This window comes from Rhinopithecus roxellana, chromosome 13, assembly GCF_007565055.1.
Source record: "Rhinopithecus roxellana isolate Shanxi Qingling chromosome 13, ASM756505v1, whole genome shotgun sequence".
Lineage (NCBI taxonomy): Eukaryota > Metazoa > Chordata > Mammalia > Primates > Cercopithecidae > Rhinopithecus > Rhinopithecus roxellana.
The window spans coordinates 19,318,213-19,337,290 of NC_044561.1; the positions used below are offsets into that span (position 1 = coordinate 19,318,213).

Genomic DNA, 19,078 nt, shown 5'->3' on the forward strand with positions numbered 1-19,078 from the left:
TAGTTTTGTCGTGGTGGTCTAGAACCAAACCTGCAAAATCTCTAAGGTATGCCTGCAACAACCTCTGCTATTTTGCTTTTATCTTTTGCCTTAAATTCTTCTTGATTCCCCTAACCTCCCTCTTCCTTCAACCCTCATGGGGAAGGGAGACTGGAAAAAATACACCAAAATATTAGGAACAGCTATCTCTGGGTTGTAAAAATACGGTTGATTTTAGCCTGCCTTCTATCATCTGCAGTCTCCAAAATATCTATAATGACATGTGTTACTCTTTAGAGGGAAAGTAATGTTTTTAAAAATAGAGGGATCCTACTTTTATAGTGTTTATAAAAATAATAACTTACTCAAGCACTGCCCTTGGCCTGTCTGACTGGCAGATTCATTTAAGCCTCATGATAACTTTATGGGGTGGTCTTTTTATTGTGGCCAAAATAACTTTTTTGTTTGAGTTTGATTAATTTACCTTAACTTTTTTATTTTTAATTTTTCTGTGGATATTTCTATTTGCACTTGGAGAGCTCTAATAAGCAGCAAATACTTAAAAAAAAAAAAAAAAAAAAAAGACATATTTGCTGCAGGAAAAAAAGGAAGAGAAACACCCTCGGCTCAACTTCAGCAAGAACGACTTTTAACATTTTTGTGTTTCCTTTCAGCATTTTTCAACACATAGTTTCTAGAATGCTACATATGACCCTGCCTTTTCTTTCTTTCCTTCTTTCTTTCTTTTCTTTCTTTCCTTCTTTCTTTCTTTCTTTCTTTCTCTCTCTCTCTCTCTCTTTCTTTCTCTCTCTTTCTTTCCTTTTTTTTTTTTTTTTTTTTTGAGATGGAGTCTCGCTCTGTCGCCCGGGCTGGAGTGCAGTGGCCGGATCTCAGCTCACTTCAGCTCACTGCAAGCTCCGCCTCCTGGGTTCACGCCATTCTCCTGCCTCAGCCTCCCGAGTAGCTGGGACTACAGGCGCCCGCCACCACGCCCAGCTAGTTTTTTGTATTTTTTAGTAGAGACGGGGTTTCACCGTGTTAGCCAGGATGGTCTCGATCTCCTGACCTCGTGATCCGCCCGTCTCGGCCTCCCAAAGTGCTGGGATTACAGGCTTGAGCCACCGCGCCCGGCCTCTTTCTTTCTTTTCTTTCTCTTTCTTTCTTTCGCTCGCTCGCTCGCTCGCTCGCTTGCTTGCTTTCTTTCTTTCTTTCCTTCTTTCTTTCTTTCTTCTTTCTTTCTTTCTCTTTATTTCACTCTTGCTCTCTCTTTTCTTTTCGTTGTTGTGTCAGGGTCTTGCTGTTTTCAGCCAGAGTGCAGTGGCACAATCATGGCTCACTGCAGCCTCAACCTCCTAGGTTCAAGTTATCCTCCTACCTCACCCACCCAAGTAACTGGGACTACAGGCATGTGCCACCACACCTGGATAATTTTTTTTTTTTTTTTTTTTTTTTTTTTTTTTTTTTTTTTTTTTTTTTGAGACGGAGTCTCGCTCTGTCGCCCAGGCTGGAGTGCAGTGGCCGGATCTCAGCTCACTGCAAGCTCCGCCTCCCAGGTTTACGCCATTCTCCTGCCTCAGCCTCCCGAGTAGCTGGGACTACAGGCGCCCGCCACCTCGCCCGGCTAGTTTTTTGTATTTTTTAGTAGAGACGGGGTTTCACCGTGTTAGCCAGGATGGTCTCGATCTCCTGACCTCGTGATCCGCCCGTCTCGGCCTCCCAAAGTGCTGGGATTACAGGCTTGAGCCACCGCGCCCGGCCAATTTTTGTATATATATATATATATTTTTGTAGAGATAGGGGTTTCGCTATGTTGCTCAGGCTGGTCTCGAACTCCTAGACTCAAGGGATCTGCCCGCCTCGGCCTCCCAAATTGCTAAGATTACACAGTAGCAAGAGCTACTGTGCCCGGAAATTTACTTTCACTTAATAGCATAACAGAAAGTTTCTGTATAATTACAAACGTTGGCAAGCACACTTTTTTTTACATCTGCCCAATATTTCAATTAGGTAAATATACCTTAATCAATTAACCCTATTGGTCAATATTCAGATTACTTTTATGCTTACATTATTTCGAAGAAGAATGCAATAAACACTTTTCTGTAGAATGCATTTTATTTAGGATGCCATCCTTGGGCTAGATTGGCGGAAGTTGGAGGCATCACGCAGCGCCTCCTGCCTGTGAGCCAGGAGATCCGCCAGGTTCTGGGAGGACCTAAGGTCAACAGCCAAGCCTGCTCTCTGGGCTCACAGTCAGCAGCCGCTACCAGGAGAGCAAGCAGGAGCAAGTTCTCAGACAGCCGGAGGCCAGGGCCCGGGAGCGCCCGGAAGGACGGGAGGTCACCCAGTAACAAATAGGGAAGGGCAGCAGGTGCGCCCAGGAACCCAGAGGCTCCCAGAGCAGAAGTGGGATGCAGGGGGTGGGGGCAGGTCATGCTGAGGTTCAACAGGGACCTGCTTCAGAGCTGACCAGAGAAAGGGATCTGCTGAGGCTTCTGTTTAACAACCCTGGCCTGGGTGTGGGTGCAAGTGGATTTGCAGGTGCATTGAGGCAGAGGCCGGAGCAGGCTTTTTGTTGCACGAAGATCCGGGAAAGTCAGGGTGGTTTGGTCCAGGCAGAGGAGGGGGAAATGGAGCCAGGGGCAGACGTGAAGGTGCTGGGGTGAGGATAAGGGTGACAGGAGGGAGGAGTCTGGAGTGACCAAGGCCCACAGCTCAGGTGACTGGGAAAAATCATCAAACAGAACATAGATGAATGCAGGGGTGAGGGCGAAGGCTTCTGTGAGTCTGAAGTGACTGTGAGTGGTACCCTCTGGCCAGCCGAAGCGGCCCTCACAGCTCATTCTTCGCAGCACCGGCCCAGTGATCAGCTGAAGAAGTGCCCCTGGAGGTCATCTGGATCTGGCCAGTGGTCGGCACAGGGGGCGGCCGCCAGCGCCCTGAGCACAGGGAAACCCTCGAAACAGTGGGAGGGATAAAGCCAGCGAGGGAGACCCCAAAACCGACCAAGCCCGGGATGGGGCGTGGAGGGCGGCCAAGCTCAAGACTGAGATTGGAGGAGGAGCTGCAGAGGTGGAAGGCAGACAGGTGAAGGACTCAGGAGCATGTCCAACAACCGTCCTAAGGGCCGGCGGGAGGTAAAGTTTAACCACAAAAGAACTGGAGACAAGTTGGGGGGCGAGGCCAGGCCGGGCAGGGGCGGGGCCAGGCCGGGCAGGGGCGGGGCCAGGCCGGGCAGGGGCGGAGACGGGGGCGCCAGAGGGCAGGGCCTGGAGGATTCTCACCGGAGAGGAAGAGCAGAGGGTGCAGGTGGGTGGGTGGCAACAGTTTCCAGGCAGCAGCTACAGGGTACTGAGGGCCACACCCCGAATGCCCTAGCACAGGGGGTACAAGTTTCAAACGTACACACCCAGTGCGGCTATCTGCCTCTTTACAGCTTTAATTAGTAGGAAGGTTTTCTCATAAACGTTCTGCGTTTCTGTCGTGCCACTGGTCTGCGTCCTCCATCTCTCTGGGGCCTCAGGTCTGCGCTGCACACGGGCTAAACTTCTGGATCACGATGCACTTCCTAACACTGGGCAGCTATTTCTCTGCTTGCTGGCTCTGTAGACACGTGTTTTTTACAGACAGCACTTTTTAATGTTTATGTAGTAAGTTTGTGTATACTTCCCTTAGCTCACTGAGGAACCTTCGACTGTTCTCTTCCTGGTGTTGCACGAATCCTGTGCTCAGAGGGATCCAGGCCATGCTGACCCCTGCCTGGGAGGTGGGCTCACCCAGGAGGGCCTGGGAGGGAACCTCGCTGGGCATCTACAATCATCTAAGCACATGGTGAAAGTCACCTATTTTCTTCTGGCTTTCTCTGGAGAATTTTTAAAATATCAACTTTAAGATCTAAGTAGATTGTTTTTCTTTTTCTTTTTCTGAGACAGAGTCTCCCTCTGTTGCCCAGGCTGGAGTGCAGTGGTGCGATCTCGGCTCGCTGCAACCTCCGCCTCCCAAGTTCAAGAGATTCTCGTGCCTTAGCCTCCTGAGTAGCTGGGATTACAGGTGTGCACCAGGACGCCTGGCTAATTTTTGTCTTTTTTGTAGAGATGGGGTTTCACCATGTTGGCCAAGCTGGTTTCAAACTCCTGACCTCAGGTGATCCGCCCGCCTTGGCCTCCCAAAATGTTGGGATTACAGGTGTGAGCCACGGCGCCCGGCCAGATTGTTCTTCAAGGAGTTTGTGCCCCCACTACACACTGACCTAAGCCGTGCTGGCCCCCAGTCTGTGCACATGGAAAGGACACCCCATTGCACAGCCTCGGCTTCCTCTGTGGCCAGTCAAGTGTATTTGGGGAGAATTCCCAAGGGTGCTTCTAGATACGGCACATCAGATGAGGCCCCAGAGCAGCACTGCAGGGACCCCCAGCACAATTTTGGAAAGAACTAAAAGGGTGAGATTCCCACGACCCCCCAACACCATGGGCAGCCCCTGGGAGCCTGGCCCATGTCTCGGCACCCCTTAGAAACAGCCAGTGTCACACCAAGCAGAGAGTTTATTGAGGCCTTGGGCAGGGCCCAGGAACACAGCACGGGGCGTGCGTGGGGCAGATGCACGCTGGACTGCAGGGGTGCGCTAGCAGCGGCAAGCGGAGGAGTATTGGGGGCCCAGGAGGGGCCCCCTCCTCCTAGCAGCGTCTGGGGGCTTCAGGTGAGCATCAAGAACCACTCCTAGCCTCCGCAGGGCTCTTTTGGGAACCCTTCCCTGCTTCCCCCTGAGCTCCATGTGGGGTGGGGCTGGGGCGAGGGGGCCCCTCTTGTCCCTGTGGTCAAGGATGGGACGATCCCTTGAGATTCACTATAAAAATTAAAATTCCCTTATAAATTGCAGGGGAGTGGCAGGAGGGCATCACTTGGAAGCCGGCATTACCCGACCCCAGAGCCGCGCCTCCTCCACACCCCCAAAGTTCTGACCCCAAAGTGAAGACTAGAGGATAAGGTTTGCAGGCACAGAGAGGGGCAGAGACACCAGGAGAGAGAAAAGGGAGGCTGGGGAGGGATGGAGGAGGACAACACAGAGAAAGAACGGATCTGAGGAAAAGCGGGGGCACGGGGGCCCCACTCCCCCACAGCCCCCACAGCTGTGCCCTGGGGACCGAGGATGAGAGCTCCCAGCCCGCAGACCCCCACAAGCGTAACGTCCCATGTCCCCCCAATCCAGTCCTTGCCAAAGCCATGGTGGCCTCTTGAGACATCCTCAGCCCCAGCTGTGCCTGGAGCAGACGGCCAGAGAGCGGTGGGCGGGCTATTCCAGGTAGATGTCCTCCGTGGGGCAGGCGTACGCCAGGTGCTCCTGGTAGTACTCCAGGAAGGCGCGGCTGGGGGAAGATGGTCCTCCACCAGCCACTCAGGGCCGGTCCTCAACCCCCAAACCGCCTTCCACAGTGCCTCTGAGCTATCCCTCCTTCCTCCCTCTGCAGCCATCTACAACCCCCCACCTAGGCATGGCCACGTAACTCCCAAGTGTGACCCTCAGCTCTCCTGCCCCAGCAATTCTACCCCTGCCAGAGTGCCTGGGCCATGTGTCTGTGCCTGTCCTCACCCCATGCCCAGGACCCCAAATCATCACCCACCACCACCCTCTCTACACAGCATATCCGGTTCTCCTTCCCCAGACCTCCCCTGCCAGGCTCCTGTCCCCACCTGCTCACCTCCGCACCCGTTCTGTGTCCCCACCCACACCCTGGGGCCTCACTCACCCCACGCTCTGCGCCACCGGCCTCATGGACTCCTGGGAGACAAAGACATGGCAGGCGAAGCGGCTCAGCAGGGGGTGTTTGGTGATGAAGCCAAAATAGCTGTGGGAAAGTCAGTGTGGAGGGCATGTCAGAGCCCCGGCCCAGCCTTAGCCACCCCAAAAATGATGTAGAGAGAAGAGGCAGGAACAAAAGGCTTGGGGAGAGGGTAGGGGACAGGAGGGTGGGGGTCGCACAATTTCAAGATCTGAAGTTGTCTTTTTTTGGTTTTAACCCAAGCACAGGGCTGGGCACCTACCAATAGTTCATGCTCTGAGTTAACTCCGTGGTGACCAGGGGCATCCGGCCCACGCTGAGGACACAGCTCCCTTCTCTGAGCTGGCGCTGCCGCCCTCTGTGGCCCTATTCAGGGCCTGCCCCAGGACCACAGAGCAAGGCCTCTGCCCAGCCGCTGGAGACCACCATGTCTCCTGCCATCTCAGGCCTCCTCCTGTGGGCCTTGCAGACTGACAGCCCCTTGCCCAGCTCCGAGGTGGGGCTGGACGTTACCCCTGGTCTGTAAAACCCTCTTCTGGTCTATCCCTCGCTCCCACTGTAAAGCAGCTCCTTGCAGGGCCTCACTCATGGAGTCACTGCCCAGCTCCTCCATGTGTGCTGTCTTCTCATCCCAGACATTAGCAAAAATCAAAAATCATCGTCCAGAGGGAAAGGCAGTCAGAGTTCTGCAGCAGGACGCTACCCCACCCCCACCCCTGAAACTGGCCGACCCATCCATTCCCCCACGGCTTTGGGGCTTTGTGATTCCACCAGATGGGAAGCGACACGATGGTCTGGTTGCCAGGACAGTGTGTGCATGCTGTCCACAGACAGAGCACAGGGCCGGCCTCAAATGCCGCATTCAAGTCATCATGGTAACAAGCACTGACCCGCAGACCTGGCTTCCTGCATTACTCAGGCACCATCCTCAGCCCTTTCAATTAACTCACAGAAGTCTCCTAACAGCCCTCTGAGGTAGGGCCCTGATGGAGAGCTAGGCACAGAGGTTCGGGAGCTTGCCCAGGACACACAGCCAGGCTGGGCAGCCCTGGGAGAAAAGGCTACAGTCTGTGATCCCAACACCAGACATCCTAATGCCTGCCTGATCCCAACACAGCACACCCCACGTACTCCTGACCTACCACCAGCCCCAAGACGAAAGGAGTTCACCGTTCACTTCACAGTTTCCTCCGTGCCTTCTCATGGCGAGGGATCGGGGCCGGGGGTTCTGGGGTGACAAATATTAGGAAGTTTTGGGCCAGGGCAGCAGCTCCTTTGCCTCCTCCCACTTCCACACCACATCTTGACCCCAATCCCCAAACTCGACTGACCAATTTCCCCTCATAGAATTCTAGCTGGAGCCATGTCCAGCCTGAGGCCTGAGCTTCACCCAGTTTCCTTCTGACGAGAAATTTGGGTCATTCTTGCTCTCCTGGCAGTGTCTGCTGTCCTGGTAGCCCCAGAGCTGGCCCCGCTGTCTGGTCTGCGCCCCTGCACGCCATCCCACCTCTCCACCCCAGAGCTGGCCCCGCTGTCTGGTCTGCGCCCCTGCACGCCGTCCCACCTCTCCACCGCAGAGCTGGCCCCGCTGTCTGGTCTGCGCCCCTGCACGCCGTCCCACCTCTCCACCCCAGAGCTGGCCCCGCTGTCTGGTCTGCGCCCCTGCACGCCGTCCCACCTCTCCACCCCAGAGCTGGCCCCGCTGTCTGGTCTGCGCCCCTGCACGCCGTCCCACCTCTCCACCCCAGAGCTGGCCCCGCTGTCTGGTCTGCGCCCCTGCACGCCGTCCCACCTCTCCATCCCAGAGCTGGCCCCGCTGTCTGGTCTGCGCCCCTGCACACTGCCACCTCTCCACCCCACTGAGCAGCATCTCTGCGTGGATTCCATCAGACCATTTCTGCACTTGGCGGGAACGACACAAAAGGGCTCCGCATCTTCCAGCAGGCAGCACCCTCACTCTCGACCACAGGGAGAGTCCACAAGGCCACCAAGACACACTGATGTCTGTCCCACACCTCAGTCCTGGCAGCACCGTGCCCTGCTGCGTCCTGCCTGCCTGTAAGCCTGCTTCCTCCAACTCCCCCCAAGTCCTTTCCAGCCTCTGGCTGGCTCTGCCTTTCTGGTTCCTCCCTGATCTCCTTCCTCTAGGGTGCTGGGATACAGAGGGCAGGGGCCTATGCCTGGAGGGAAGCCGGCAGCCCCCCTTGGCCCGCTGCTCCTGTGTCAGCACCCTGCTTGGCCATTCCCCTCTCGTCTCAGTGATCTACCTGCCCTGACCTAGTATCTTCCCTCCAGGTCTCCCTCCTAAGCTCCAGACCCATGGGACCGACGGCCACTTCAGTCTCACTGTGTTTGTGATTCATCCTGTATCCCCTCTTGGTGTGTGGGCTACAGTACAACCATCCCCCAGGATACGTCACCCTGGTCTCTTCCAGGTCAGCCTCTACAGCCGGTCAACCTATACTACCTCTTCAACGCCTCTTGCATCTGCACACTTGGTCTCAGGACACGGCACCTGTATAACCTCAGGCTCCACCAGGTCCCCTACCAGCAGCACCTGTCAATGCAGTCGGCACAGTGGCCAGAGCCAGCATGTCAACCTGAGTGTGTCACATCCTGCCATTAGGAGCCTTCTATGGCCTCATTACCAGCAGGATTAAGTACAGCTCCTTGGCGTAATCAAAAGGGTCCAGGTCTCCACCGACATTTCTAGCTGCTCCCCTTACACGCAGGCCCCAGAGCCCATAGCCCCCGACCAGTGCATCCCACACCCTTGGCTCAGCTGGACCCCACCAGGAAGATTCACTTCCCCACCCCTGTCACCTGCTGTCTTTCCAGGCTAACCATCCTGAGCCCCAGGAGGACTTGCCCACCTCTGAGGGTCTGCTCCCCAGGGCCCACTCGGGCATCCTCCACACCCACACAGGCTTCTTACATCCTTCGCCCGTGTGCCTCTCTCCACCCAGACCAGATGCAAGCCTGTCTGACCTGCGCCTCCTGAGTCCAGCTCAGAGCGGGCGTCACTGCACACTCAGCTCAGAGCCAAGTGGGTGCAGGTGGAGCTCTCAGGGTTGGGCACGAGCGGCCCTCAGGGTCTGTGGGGACTTGGGGGATGGTTAGGCAGCTCTCAGGGTTTGTGGGGACCCCGGGGGTGGTTGGACTCTCAGGGTTTGTGGGGATGGTTGGGGGACTCAGAGAGTTGTGGGTTTGTGGGGACTTGGGGGGCGGTTGGACTCTCAGCGTTTATGGGGTGGTTGGGGGACTCGGGGACGGTTAGGGGACTCGGGGAGTTGCGGGTTTGTGGGGACTCAGGGGGGCGGTTAGGCGACTCGGGGATGGTCAGAATCTTACCAGCTGTTTCGGGGGTGGCAGCCGCAAAAGGAGATGTTCTTCATCTGGAAGAAATGGCTGCAGCGCTGGAACTACAGCAGAGGTGGGCAGGAGCCCCCGTGTTAGAGGAGGCCTGGGGCCACCCCTGCCTCCCGCCTGCCGGACACCCCTGCCAGCCTGGCCCCGTCTGACTCCGAGGCTTAACCCTACCCCCCCGTCCCCTGTCCCCAGTCCCCCAAACCCCCACCTCGGGCCCTCCTCCGCTCAGACTCAGCTTGACCCCCCGAAGAGAGATTTCGAGGTCACAGGAGGCAGGAGGGCGCAGGTGGACAGTCAGTTTCCGGGCAGTGGCAATCTAAGAAGTTGGGGGAGAAGAGGGTCTTGAGGGGCCCACAAGGGCATCTTTCCTTCCCCTTGGTGGGACTACGTACGCCTCTGCTCCTTTTAGCTTATGTTTGAGGACATGCATGCTGAGGACTCCTGAGATGCAACTCTGGAAGACATAGGGGAGTGGTCTTGGCCACTCCTCAGGCTCAGGGGAAGCAGTCACCTCTCTGCAGTCAGCTTGCTTCATCTTCCTTCTGCTCCTCCAGGCAGGGTGCTGCTCTTGGCTCAGGAGCCAGGAACACAGACCCCACCCACCCTGGCCTCTTCACTGCCTGGCCCTACAAGCTCGAGGGAGCTCTCAGAGGCAGGGCTGCTCTGCCCTGCTCCCTACTGGCCCCCAGCCTCAGTCTCAGTACTGGTGCATGGGCAGGCGCGCACTAAAGGTCCACTGAGTGAGTGGATGAGTAGACGGCTCCCAGGGAAGGGGCTGTGAGGGCTGGTCTTGATTCCAGACAGGAAGAGGAAGGGCTGATGGCACTCGGGGCCAACTGGAAGGTCTGTGGCCCAGAAACCCAGAAGTGATGAGGGACAGCTGCTGAGCTCTGCCCTAGACTCACCTACTCAGGTCTCTGAACCAGGGCCTGGGGTGCCCATACAGAGCTACCCCTGCAGCATCCCCCACACCCTCCCTGGAGGAAATCAGACGCCTTGGAGCCTCAAGGCCCTGTGCCAGCCTGCAGTGCTGGTGGGGCCACCATGCAAACCCTCAGCTTGCACTTGCCCAGCCTCCACACTGACCTTCTGCATGGCAGCACACAGGATGCCATTGCCCTGGTGGCAGGGCACCTCCACAGAGCCCAGGAACTGCACATCAAAGCGCTCCACCCAGCAGGGACTCCGCTTGCTCCCTGGGGAGGGGGGCATAGAGGGCCCAGGTCAGGCAGGGGCCTAGGGGAGGATCTGGGGTGACACGCCACCCCTCGGGGTTGGGACCTCACCTAGCAGGTCCTTGGCAGGGCCGGGAACCGCATGGGCGTAGAAGGCAGGGAACACACCGCGCTCCCCCGTACGCATGTTGAAGCCACGGAACCAGAAGTCATCCTCCTCGGCCTCCACCAACACAGGGTCATCCACGTCCAGCTCCAGTTCGTCTGGATGCCGTGGGATGAACCTGCCGTTGGGGGAGAGGTCACTGGGGAGGGGGGCGGGATTGAGGGTCGTGTCCATTGATGGCATGGACTGAGGCTAGGGCCACCGCAGGCAAGGAGGGAGGCTGTACCTGAACACAGCCCTGTGGGTCTGCTCTCGCTCCTCACCGTTGACCAGACAGGAGAAAAGGCCAAAAGACTCGGTGCCTGGGAGACCAGACGGGACAGAGGTGGGGAAGACAGGGAGACAGAGAGGCAGAGTAGGGGAAGGAATGTTTAGAGGCCTGGCCTTGGGCAGAGGTCAAGTCCCCTCTGCAGTCCGGTGTGGGTGTCCTGGGAGCAGGAAGGGGCTGAGGCAGAGCAGGCCACCTCATGCCATGACCTGGATGGGAGAGGGCGCCCAGCCCTGACCATGGCCAGACCCTCAGGTGGCCTCGGGCACTGTGGGGGACCCTGGGACTGGGGTCAAGAAGTCCACATGTTCCTCTGGGCCACCCCCCTTTTCCCTGCCTCTCACTCACTGGAGGACCGAGATGTGCTGTTGACGAAGACATTGAGGAACTTCTTGGAGAAAGTGAGGTCAGGGCTGTCCGGCGAGGTGTCCCCCGGGACCTGACCACCGCCTAGCAGCGCCGCGCCCATCTCCTCCTCGCTGGCCTCCCCGCCGCTGTCCTCTTCGCTGTCGTGGCCCAGCCCGGCGCAGCGCCGCAGGCTCACCAGCTCCAGCTGCGTGTGCTCGTCCACCACCAGCGTGTACTTGACCGCATCATACACCAGCGAGGCGTCCCGCGGCGCTGAGGGGCCCGTGCCCCTGACCCCGGGGGGCCCCGCACTGTCCTCGGCATCCTCCTCTTCCTCGTCGTCCTCTTCGTCCTCCTCCTCAGAGCAGGCGGCGGAGCAGGCTCGGCCCGGGCGGGCAGCGCGGCCGGGCGCGGCCCACAGCGGCGTGATGGTGTCACGCGTGGGGTTGCTGAGGAACAGACAGGGCCCGGGCTGCGCGGGGCCGGGTCGAGGCGCGGCGGGCGCGGGCGGCGGCGGCGCGCACAGCGTCTCCATGTCCACCAGCTCCACGTCGCCGGGCCCCGCGGCCGCCTCGGGGTCCTGGGAGTCCTGGGCAGCCCCGCCGGCCGGCGTGACGGGCTCCCCGGGCGGGCGCGGCGCAGGAGACAGGCACTGGCCGGGGCAGCGGATGGGCGAGGAGCCCTCGGAGATCATGCGGCTCACCAGGTTGCTGAGCAGCCAGGGCGAGTCCGCGTCCTCGCTGAGGTCCGGCTCCGACTCCGACCCTGACTCGTACTCGCTGTTGGTGTCGTCGGGACCCACGGGCAGGAAGGCGGGGCGGCGCGGGGGTTCGCGCGGGGGCTCCGGCTCTGAGGCGGGCGACGAGGCCTCCTCGATGGAGTTGGTGAGGTGCGAGGAGCGGCCGCTGCTGCTGCTTCCGCCGTCGCTGCTCAGCTCCAGCTCCGTCTCCGAGATGGACGAGATCATGCGCCCTAGGCGCGCGCCGCCCGCGTCCTCTGAGTCGGAGCCGGGCGAGGACAGCTCCTGGCTGCTGCGACGTCCCCCGCGGCCCCCGCTCGAGCGGCTTCTCAGGTCAGCCTCGATGCCGGGATCTGAGGAGGGCGAAGTTCCCCCTGGCGCCGGGGGTTCCGCAGGCCGGTTCCCTTCGCAGTCGCAACCCAGGCGCACTGGCGACTGCGTCCCGCCGGGCCCTGTGTCCGTGGGAGGGAGTGGGCCCGGGAGCTCTGCTGGGCAGGGAGGTGGGGGTCACCCTCTCTGCACCATCCAGGCCTCTTCCAGCAGCCAGCCCATCCTCTCTCCCCTCCCCCCCCCCCCCCCCCCCACTTCACCGTGACCCGCGGGCCCACCACCCCTCACCTCTGAGGGCCTCCGGGGCGGGTGAGCACAGCGCTGTCTCTTGCCAGGAGGCCGGAGGCACCAGGTCAAAGCCTCCGTTGTTGTTCAGGGAGTCCTGGGGTGGAGATACATGATGGCCGTCCTGAGGAGGGCCTCCAGGTCCCAGGGGGTGAGCAGGGCTGGCTGCAGAGTCCCAGATGCTATGAATCCAGGCTCAGCTCCAAGTAGCTGTGGGTCGGGGCACTCACCTGGGCCCCCAGTGTGGTCAGACGGAGGGTGGTGGGCCGGTGCTTATGGGGCTCCTCCAGAGAAGGGGAGGGGATAAGGGGACCGGGGGCAGGTGCCTCTGAGCCAGGGTCTCCTCCCTCCTGGCCTTCCTCATCTCCCTCCTCCTCCTCCTCCTCCTCTTCTTCATCCTCATCGTCCTCCTCTTCATTGTCATCGATCATCTCAAACTCCTGGAAGTCATCCTGGAAGGAGCAGATGGGGTGCGGCTGCTCCGAGCGCCCCAGGGAGAGGCTGTCCTGCAGGAGGGAGGGAGATAGCAGGGCTGGGCCAGAGAGCAGCAGTAGCCCGCGGCCCAGGTGCAGGAGAAGGGAAATCTGCGTGCATCAGTCAAAGGAGAGCCCCTTCCAGCTCACTCTGCCCCTCCATCTACAGGGTGGTGTTTTTAAAATCTGCTTAAGACACATTGGGATCACTCCAGTTCTTGGGAAGGGCCCAAAAAACTCTACAGCTGAATGACAGGGATTCTCAGAGCAGCCCCAGCCCCGCTTTTAGACTCATCTCACTGCAGAACCCCATCACATTTGACACCAGCACTGTGTTCCCTTCACAGCATTTTAACACAGCTTACAGTTACTAGACATGGTTTTTGGTCTGTTGCAAGCCCCACCAGAGCAGGGTCACATCCATGTTGTGTACTGTTGTACCCACCCCAAAGAACAAGACCTGGGGCTCAGCGGATGTTCAGTAAATATCAAACAAACGCATAAACGGAGAGACAGCCTGCACTCTGAGGATTCACCAACTTTGCACCAACCCCAGGGCCATTGGCACAGTTAATCCCCATGCTGGCACTTCCTCTCCTCCATTCCCTCCTACCTACCCCATCTGCCTGGCTCTGCTAACCTCAGGGCATGGTTGACATTTCCTCTGGAAATTCTCCCTGATTCCTTCAGTGTGGATTGGGTTCCCTTCCCCCTAGTGGAACTTATGTCTCTGTTGGAATGCAGCCCTTGACACGTGGGCAGCCATTGTCCCTTACAAGTCTTTCTCCTCTACTAAGTTGCAGCTCCGGAGGGCAGCTATCCTGTTCCACTCCCAGCACCCAGAAGCCCCCAGTACTTGCCACATGGCAGTTGCTCAGAACTGTTCTTCAATAAATGAAAGCAGAAATGTGGAGATAGGGAGAAGGAGAAGCAAGAGATGGGGGAGAAACGACTTCAGCGGGGGGAGACATGAGAGAGACAGATGGGAGCTGCAGATGAGAGCACAGGGCTGCGGATGAGACAAGGTTGTGATGGCAGCTGCCAGGGGTTAGATCTTTCTGGGAGTGATCTGAGGACAGAGGGCACCCAAAGCAAAAGAGCACCTCCCTGCCCCGGTCTGGCCACTGATGGGGCCGGGGAGAATGCTGGGGAAGGCCTCGCATGGAGACCTGCAATGTGTTGGAATAAGAGAGGGTTGATACCAAGGAAACCTCAAGGGTTAAGTGGGGAGGAGCCATCAGAGGAGTCCCCGGTTCAAGGCTGAGCTCACACCCACCCTAAAACCCCAAGTGAATGCTAAGAAGAGCCCAATGAGTCCCTCCCTTGAGCTGGATCTGTGCCCCCAACTCTTCCCCCACCTTCTCACAGTGGTCTGAGTCGTAGCTGAGGCCCAGGCCACAGTCATCAGTGATCTCAGACAGATCTTCGTCGTCAAATTCTTCCAGGCTTATGTCCTGGGGAGGCCTGGAAAGGAGACCCAGGGTCAGAGAGCTACCAACCCTGGACTCTGCCTGGGAACTGGCCCTGAGGAGGGGCAGAGAGTGGCCTCAGCTCCTACGCCCCGTGGTCTCCACAACCCCCAGCTCCCGGAACACATCCTGCCGTCATCTTGACCCCCAAGCTCTGCTCTCCTGTGGATCCCCTCCCCCATCTGAGCCAGGCCTGCCTGGAGGAGCCAACCCTGCCCCCACCCCTCCCACCCCGCCTCCCTGGAGAGCCAGCAGCCTCTCCTCCCTCCACTCGCAGCTCCAGGCCCCTGGGGTCAGGGTCTTGCAGAGCACGGGAGGGGGGTTGCAACAGCGGCAGCGGCAGATGGGGAGGGGTCGCGCCTGCTCTGGGAGGAGAGTCTGGCCTGTTCGTCTCCCCCTCTCCGGCGGAGTGAGGCCTAAACCCAGAGGCCCAGCGTCCTCCCCACCCCAGTCCCTTCCCGCAGGGCCCCGGGCTTGATTTCCCCTCTCTCCCGGCCTGGCCCTATCGGCCGGGTCTGGCGGCCACCGAAAGAGGCCAAGGCCACCGGGACACGCCGCGCTGGGAGGGTGTGCCCGCATCCCGCCCGCATCCTCCCCCGCAGAGGGTCGGCCCAGGGCCTCCACCCTTGACAGGTCAGCAGTCCAGGCCGGGCGCGGCTCAGAATCCCGGCGGGTCCGGGGTCACGGAGGCTGGGGACGCGCGGTGCAGATGGAGGGAATGGGAGCGGGGTGGGGGTGGGGCGCCCGAGCCGAGGCTCAAGGACCGCAGGGGGCTGGGGCCGGGTCCGCGCCGGCGGCGGGGCTGGGCGGCGGGGACGGGGGTCCGGGCCGGGTCGGGGTCGGGGGCGCGCAGGGAGCGGAGGGCCCGCCCAGCCCGGGCGCCGAGGGGTACCTGCAGCCCGGCGGCGACAGCGAGTGGAAGGTGGAGAGAGAAAACATCTCCGCGCGATCCGCCATCTTCTCCGGGAGAGGCCCGCGACTGCGGCGGGGGGTGCGGGAGCCTCGCCGCGCCCCGCGCCCGCGCTCGGCCCGCCCCGCTCACCTCGTGACACGCCCTGCGGCGCCCGCCCCGCGCACCTCGCCCGGACTGCGCGGCGGCGCGGGGAGGGCGGCGGGGGAGGCGGGGGAGGGACGCGGCCGCGGACGCTGGTTGGAGGAGAGGCGGCGGCTTCACTGCCGGGCGCTGGCAGGGGAAGGACCGGGCGTGCGAGGAGGATTTTTCACGGGGAGGGGCGGGCGGGCGTCGGGCCCCGCCCTGGAGGACCCGCGCGGGGCGGGAGGCCGGAGAGGCAGCGCCGGGGTCCGCGGGCCTCGGATGCACCGTGGGCTGTTCCCTCTGGGGAGAGGCCGGAGCGGCCCCAGGAGCTGCGCCGCCGCCCCCAGGGATCCCCCCAGGAACCCTAACCCGGGTGCGGCCCTGAGCTGGGTGGCGGGCGAGGCGGGAGGCGCTGTCCGCGGTCGGGTGCTGATCGGAGCTGTCCCCACGGGGTGCTGACCGGGCTGCACAGGGACGTCTGCACAAGGGTCGCCCAGCAGGGCTGGATTCAGCATCGAGTACACGGTACTCAGAGGATGCTGGCCGGGGTTAAAAGTGGACTTTGAGCACTCAGTAGGGACTGCACAGCCGGACAGAGGTACCGACAGGCACGGGAGAAGTTAGCACCCACAGAGGCGATGTGCGTCCCATTGGAAACACTTTTTCTTGGGCACCGTGTTGCTGGGCCCTGTGTAGGGAGCTTACCCGCCCTGGCTTGGGATGGAGCCCTGTGGGGAGGGCCATGGTTGAAGCTGAGCTCAAGAGGGTGGCTGTGGGAGGAGGCGGGAGATCAGGGTCGAGGGCGCAGAACTAGGGAGACGGCAGAACACTTTTTTTCTTTCTAAAATAGAGACCGGTGACCGGGCGCGGTGGCTCATGCCTGTAATCCCACCACTTTGGGAGGCCGAGGCGGGTGGATCACGACGTCAAGAGATCCAGACCATCCTGGCCAACATGGGGAAACCCCATCTCTACTAAAAATACAAAAGAATTAGCCAGGCATGGTGGTGCGTGCCTGTAGTCCCAGCGACTTGGGAGGCTTAGGCAGGAGAATCATTTGAACCTGGGAGGCGGAGGTTGCAGTGAGACAAGATTGCGCCACTGCACTCCAGCCTGGTGACAAGAGCAAGACTTTGACTCAAATAAATAAATAAATGAGAGAGAGAGAGACCGAGACCGGCTCTCTGTATTGCCCAGGTTGGTCTTGAGCTCCTGGGCTCAGCTATCCTCTGGCCTCAGCCTCCCAAAGTGCTGGGATTACAGGTGTGAACCACAGCACCTGGCTAAATATTGGCTAAAGAAGGAGGCTGGAGTTTCAACAAGAGTGCAATCCCTTTTCCCCTTTGATAAAAGTTATGTGCCCTAAGATTTATGTCTTAGTTCTGTGGAAAATTCTTTTTTTTTTTTTTTTTTTTTTTTGAGACAGAACTTGCTCTGCCGCCCAGGCTGGAGTGCAGTGGCATGATCTCAACTCACTGTAAACTCTGCCTCCCAGGTTCAAGCGATTCTCATGCCTCAGCCTCCCGAGTAGCTGGGATTACAGGCAATCACCACCACATCCGCCTAATTTTTGTGTTTTCAGTAGAGATGGGTTTTCACCATGTTGGCCAGGCTGGTCCCAAACTCCTGACTTCAGGTGATCCACCCTCCTTGGCCTCCCAAAGTGCTGGGATTACAGGTGTGAGCCACCACGCCTGGCCTGGAAATTATTCCTTAGGAAAAGATGAGGCACTTGAGTGACAAACATCAGAAAGTACATGGCAGAAGGAGCTCATGCAAGTCGGGAAGGGAGGTATTGCCATTCCAGCTCAGAGAGAGGCCTGTGGCCAGGGCCTGATTGAGCCTGCACTCCTTGGTGCCCCATCACGATTTATATTTTATGCCAATTACAGTATTTTTCTAAGAATGGCATTTACTTGGCTGGGCACAGTGGCTCACATCTGTAATCCCAGCACTTTGGGAGGCCAAGGTGGGTGGTTCACTGGAGCTCAAGAGTTTGAAACCAGGCTGGAAACATGTCTCTACCAAAAATACAAAAACCTGGCCGAGCCCAGGAGGCGAAGGTTGCAGTGAGCTGAGATCACATCACTGCACTCCAGCCTGGGGGGCAAAGACCCCATCTCAAGAAAAAAAAAAAAAAAGCCATTTACTAGTTTATGCTTGCCTTCTTGACTTCGGTTGGCTGGAGAGAAGAGAGGCTGTCATCTCTCTGTGACGCCCTAGGCTCCAAGCATGGTGCCCAGCACGCAGTAGGTGCTTAGCAGACATGTGAATGAATGAATGAATGAGAGCTTATGGTCTCTAACCCAGTCTGGGGCATCAGGTCTTTGCCATAACAGTCTTTTCCATTTTAGAAGCACTAAAAACACTCCCCATTTCTGAGGTTCAAGGAGTCTGGGCCTATTAGCTACTCCCTGCCTTTCCCATAAAAATTCAAATCTCTTCCCAGATTTCATAGTTTGACCCTAACTTTCCAGATTTCCTTTTGATGACGAGTCTTTTCACCAAACTGGTGAATCTGGACACCCACATAAATGACCCATCCAATACCCTGGTCAGTCAGTCCTTGACTTCTGATCTGTCAACAGTCTTTGATACTCAACTGTAGTGACCTCTCCCACAAAGTGCCTCCGGGATCTACCTTCATCTGGAGTTGCAGCAATCTTAAAATCTTTTTCTTTTGAGACAGGGTCTCACTCTGTCACCCAGGCTGGAGTGCAGTGGTGTGTCCTTAGCTCACTGTAGCCTCACACTCCTGGGCTCAAGGAATTCCCCTGCCTCAGCCTTCTTGAGTAGCTAGGACCACAGGCACACACTACCATACCTGGCTGGTTTTTTGTCGTTGCTGGTGTTGTTTTGTAAAAACAGGGTCTCACTATGTTACCTAGGCTGGTCTTAAACTCCTGGGCCCAAGCCCAAGCAATGGCCTCCCAGAATGCTGAGATTACAGGTGCGAGCCACAGCATCCCACCCGAAGTCTTACAGTCTCAAATTTCATCTTAGATCCTAACCCCCATAACCTTCCTCAAGCCTCTCCCCTTCCTGCCCTCTCTCTTATCGGAGGGTCACTCCCAGGTCCCATGAGTATAAAGACCATGAGATAGGGGATGCTACCCCCAGTTTTATCTGTGGACCTCAGTCTTGTCCCCAGAGCACAGGTGGAAGATCGTTGGCCTTAAAGTCTGACAGAGGCGAGCCACTCTTCATTTTGCCACCAACTTGTTGAACATGGGCAAATGACACAATCCCTCCAGATCTTGGATTCTTCCTCTGAGCAGTGGTGCTGTGGGGACCACACGCTGTGTGTAAGCCCCAGACACAGGCCCTGGTGTTTGTTGGTGATCATTTGAGGCTCACCTTTCCCCTGCTCCTCACACTGGGGCCATGGCCTCGCAGTCCCCCCAGGGCTGCTCTGTGCATCTCAGGGATACATTAGTGAAAAGGCAGCATCTCTTTCCTGAGGCAGTTTATGCTCCTTACATCATGCACATTTTATCCAATTTACACCTTCCTCCTGTGCTCCTCAGAGCATCATCGTATGGATGAACAAATGGGGGTCCACAGGAAGCTGAATATCCCTCCTTGAAGTTCTCTCCTCCTCTGGCCTGTGGACCATGGGTTTTCCTTCCTGACCACCATCCGTTGTCAGCGTCCTTCCAGACTC

The 19,078-nt window shown here is 58.4% G+C and overlaps 1 protein-coding gene across 7 annotated transcripts in view; it reads right to left on the bottom strand.

Moving 5' to 3' along the window:
- Positions 1 to 4,500: 4,500 nt before the first annotated feature.
- The window catches only part of MAPK8IP2 (mitogen-activated protein kinase 8 interacting protein 2), a 30,035-nt gene continuing 15,457 nt past the window's right edge, over positions 4,501 to 19,078 (bottom strand). Inside the window, exons 1-12 of one of the 7 annotated variants that reach the window (XM_030914399.1) lie at positions 15,271 to 15,467; positions 14,268 to 14,373; positions 12,667 to 12,942; positions 12,440 to 12,533; positions 11,083 to 12,273; positions 10,693 to 10,768; positions 10,412 to 10,605; positions 10,212 to 10,321; positions 9,334 to 9,441; positions 9,108 to 9,178; positions 5,724 to 5,822; positions 4,501 to 5,342 (exon numbers count right to left, since the gene is read on the bottom strand). In XM_030914399.1, the coding sequence (XP_030770259.1) occupies positions 5,270 to 5,342; positions 5,724 to 5,822; positions 9,108 to 9,178; positions 9,334 to 9,441; positions 10,212 to 10,321; positions 10,412 to 10,605; positions 10,693 to 10,768; positions 11,083 to 12,273; positions 12,440 to 12,533; positions 12,667 to 12,942; positions 14,268 to 14,373; positions 15,271 to 15,335 (2,463 nt within the window). In that variant the 5' untranslated portion in view covers positions 15,336 to 15,467 and the 3' untranslated portion in view covers positions 4,501 to 5,269. Of the gene's footprint in view, positions 5,343 to 5,723; positions 5,823 to 9,107; positions 9,179 to 9,333; positions 9,442 to 10,211; positions 10,322 to 10,411; positions 10,606 to 10,692; positions 10,769 to 11,082; positions 12,310 to 12,439; positions 12,534 to 12,666; positions 12,943 to 14,267; positions 14,374 to 15,270; positions 15,468 to 19,078 lie in introns of those variants that run through there. The other 6 variants (XM_030914398.1, XM_030914396.1, XM_030914397.1 and 3 more) reach the window with 6 other exon arrangements.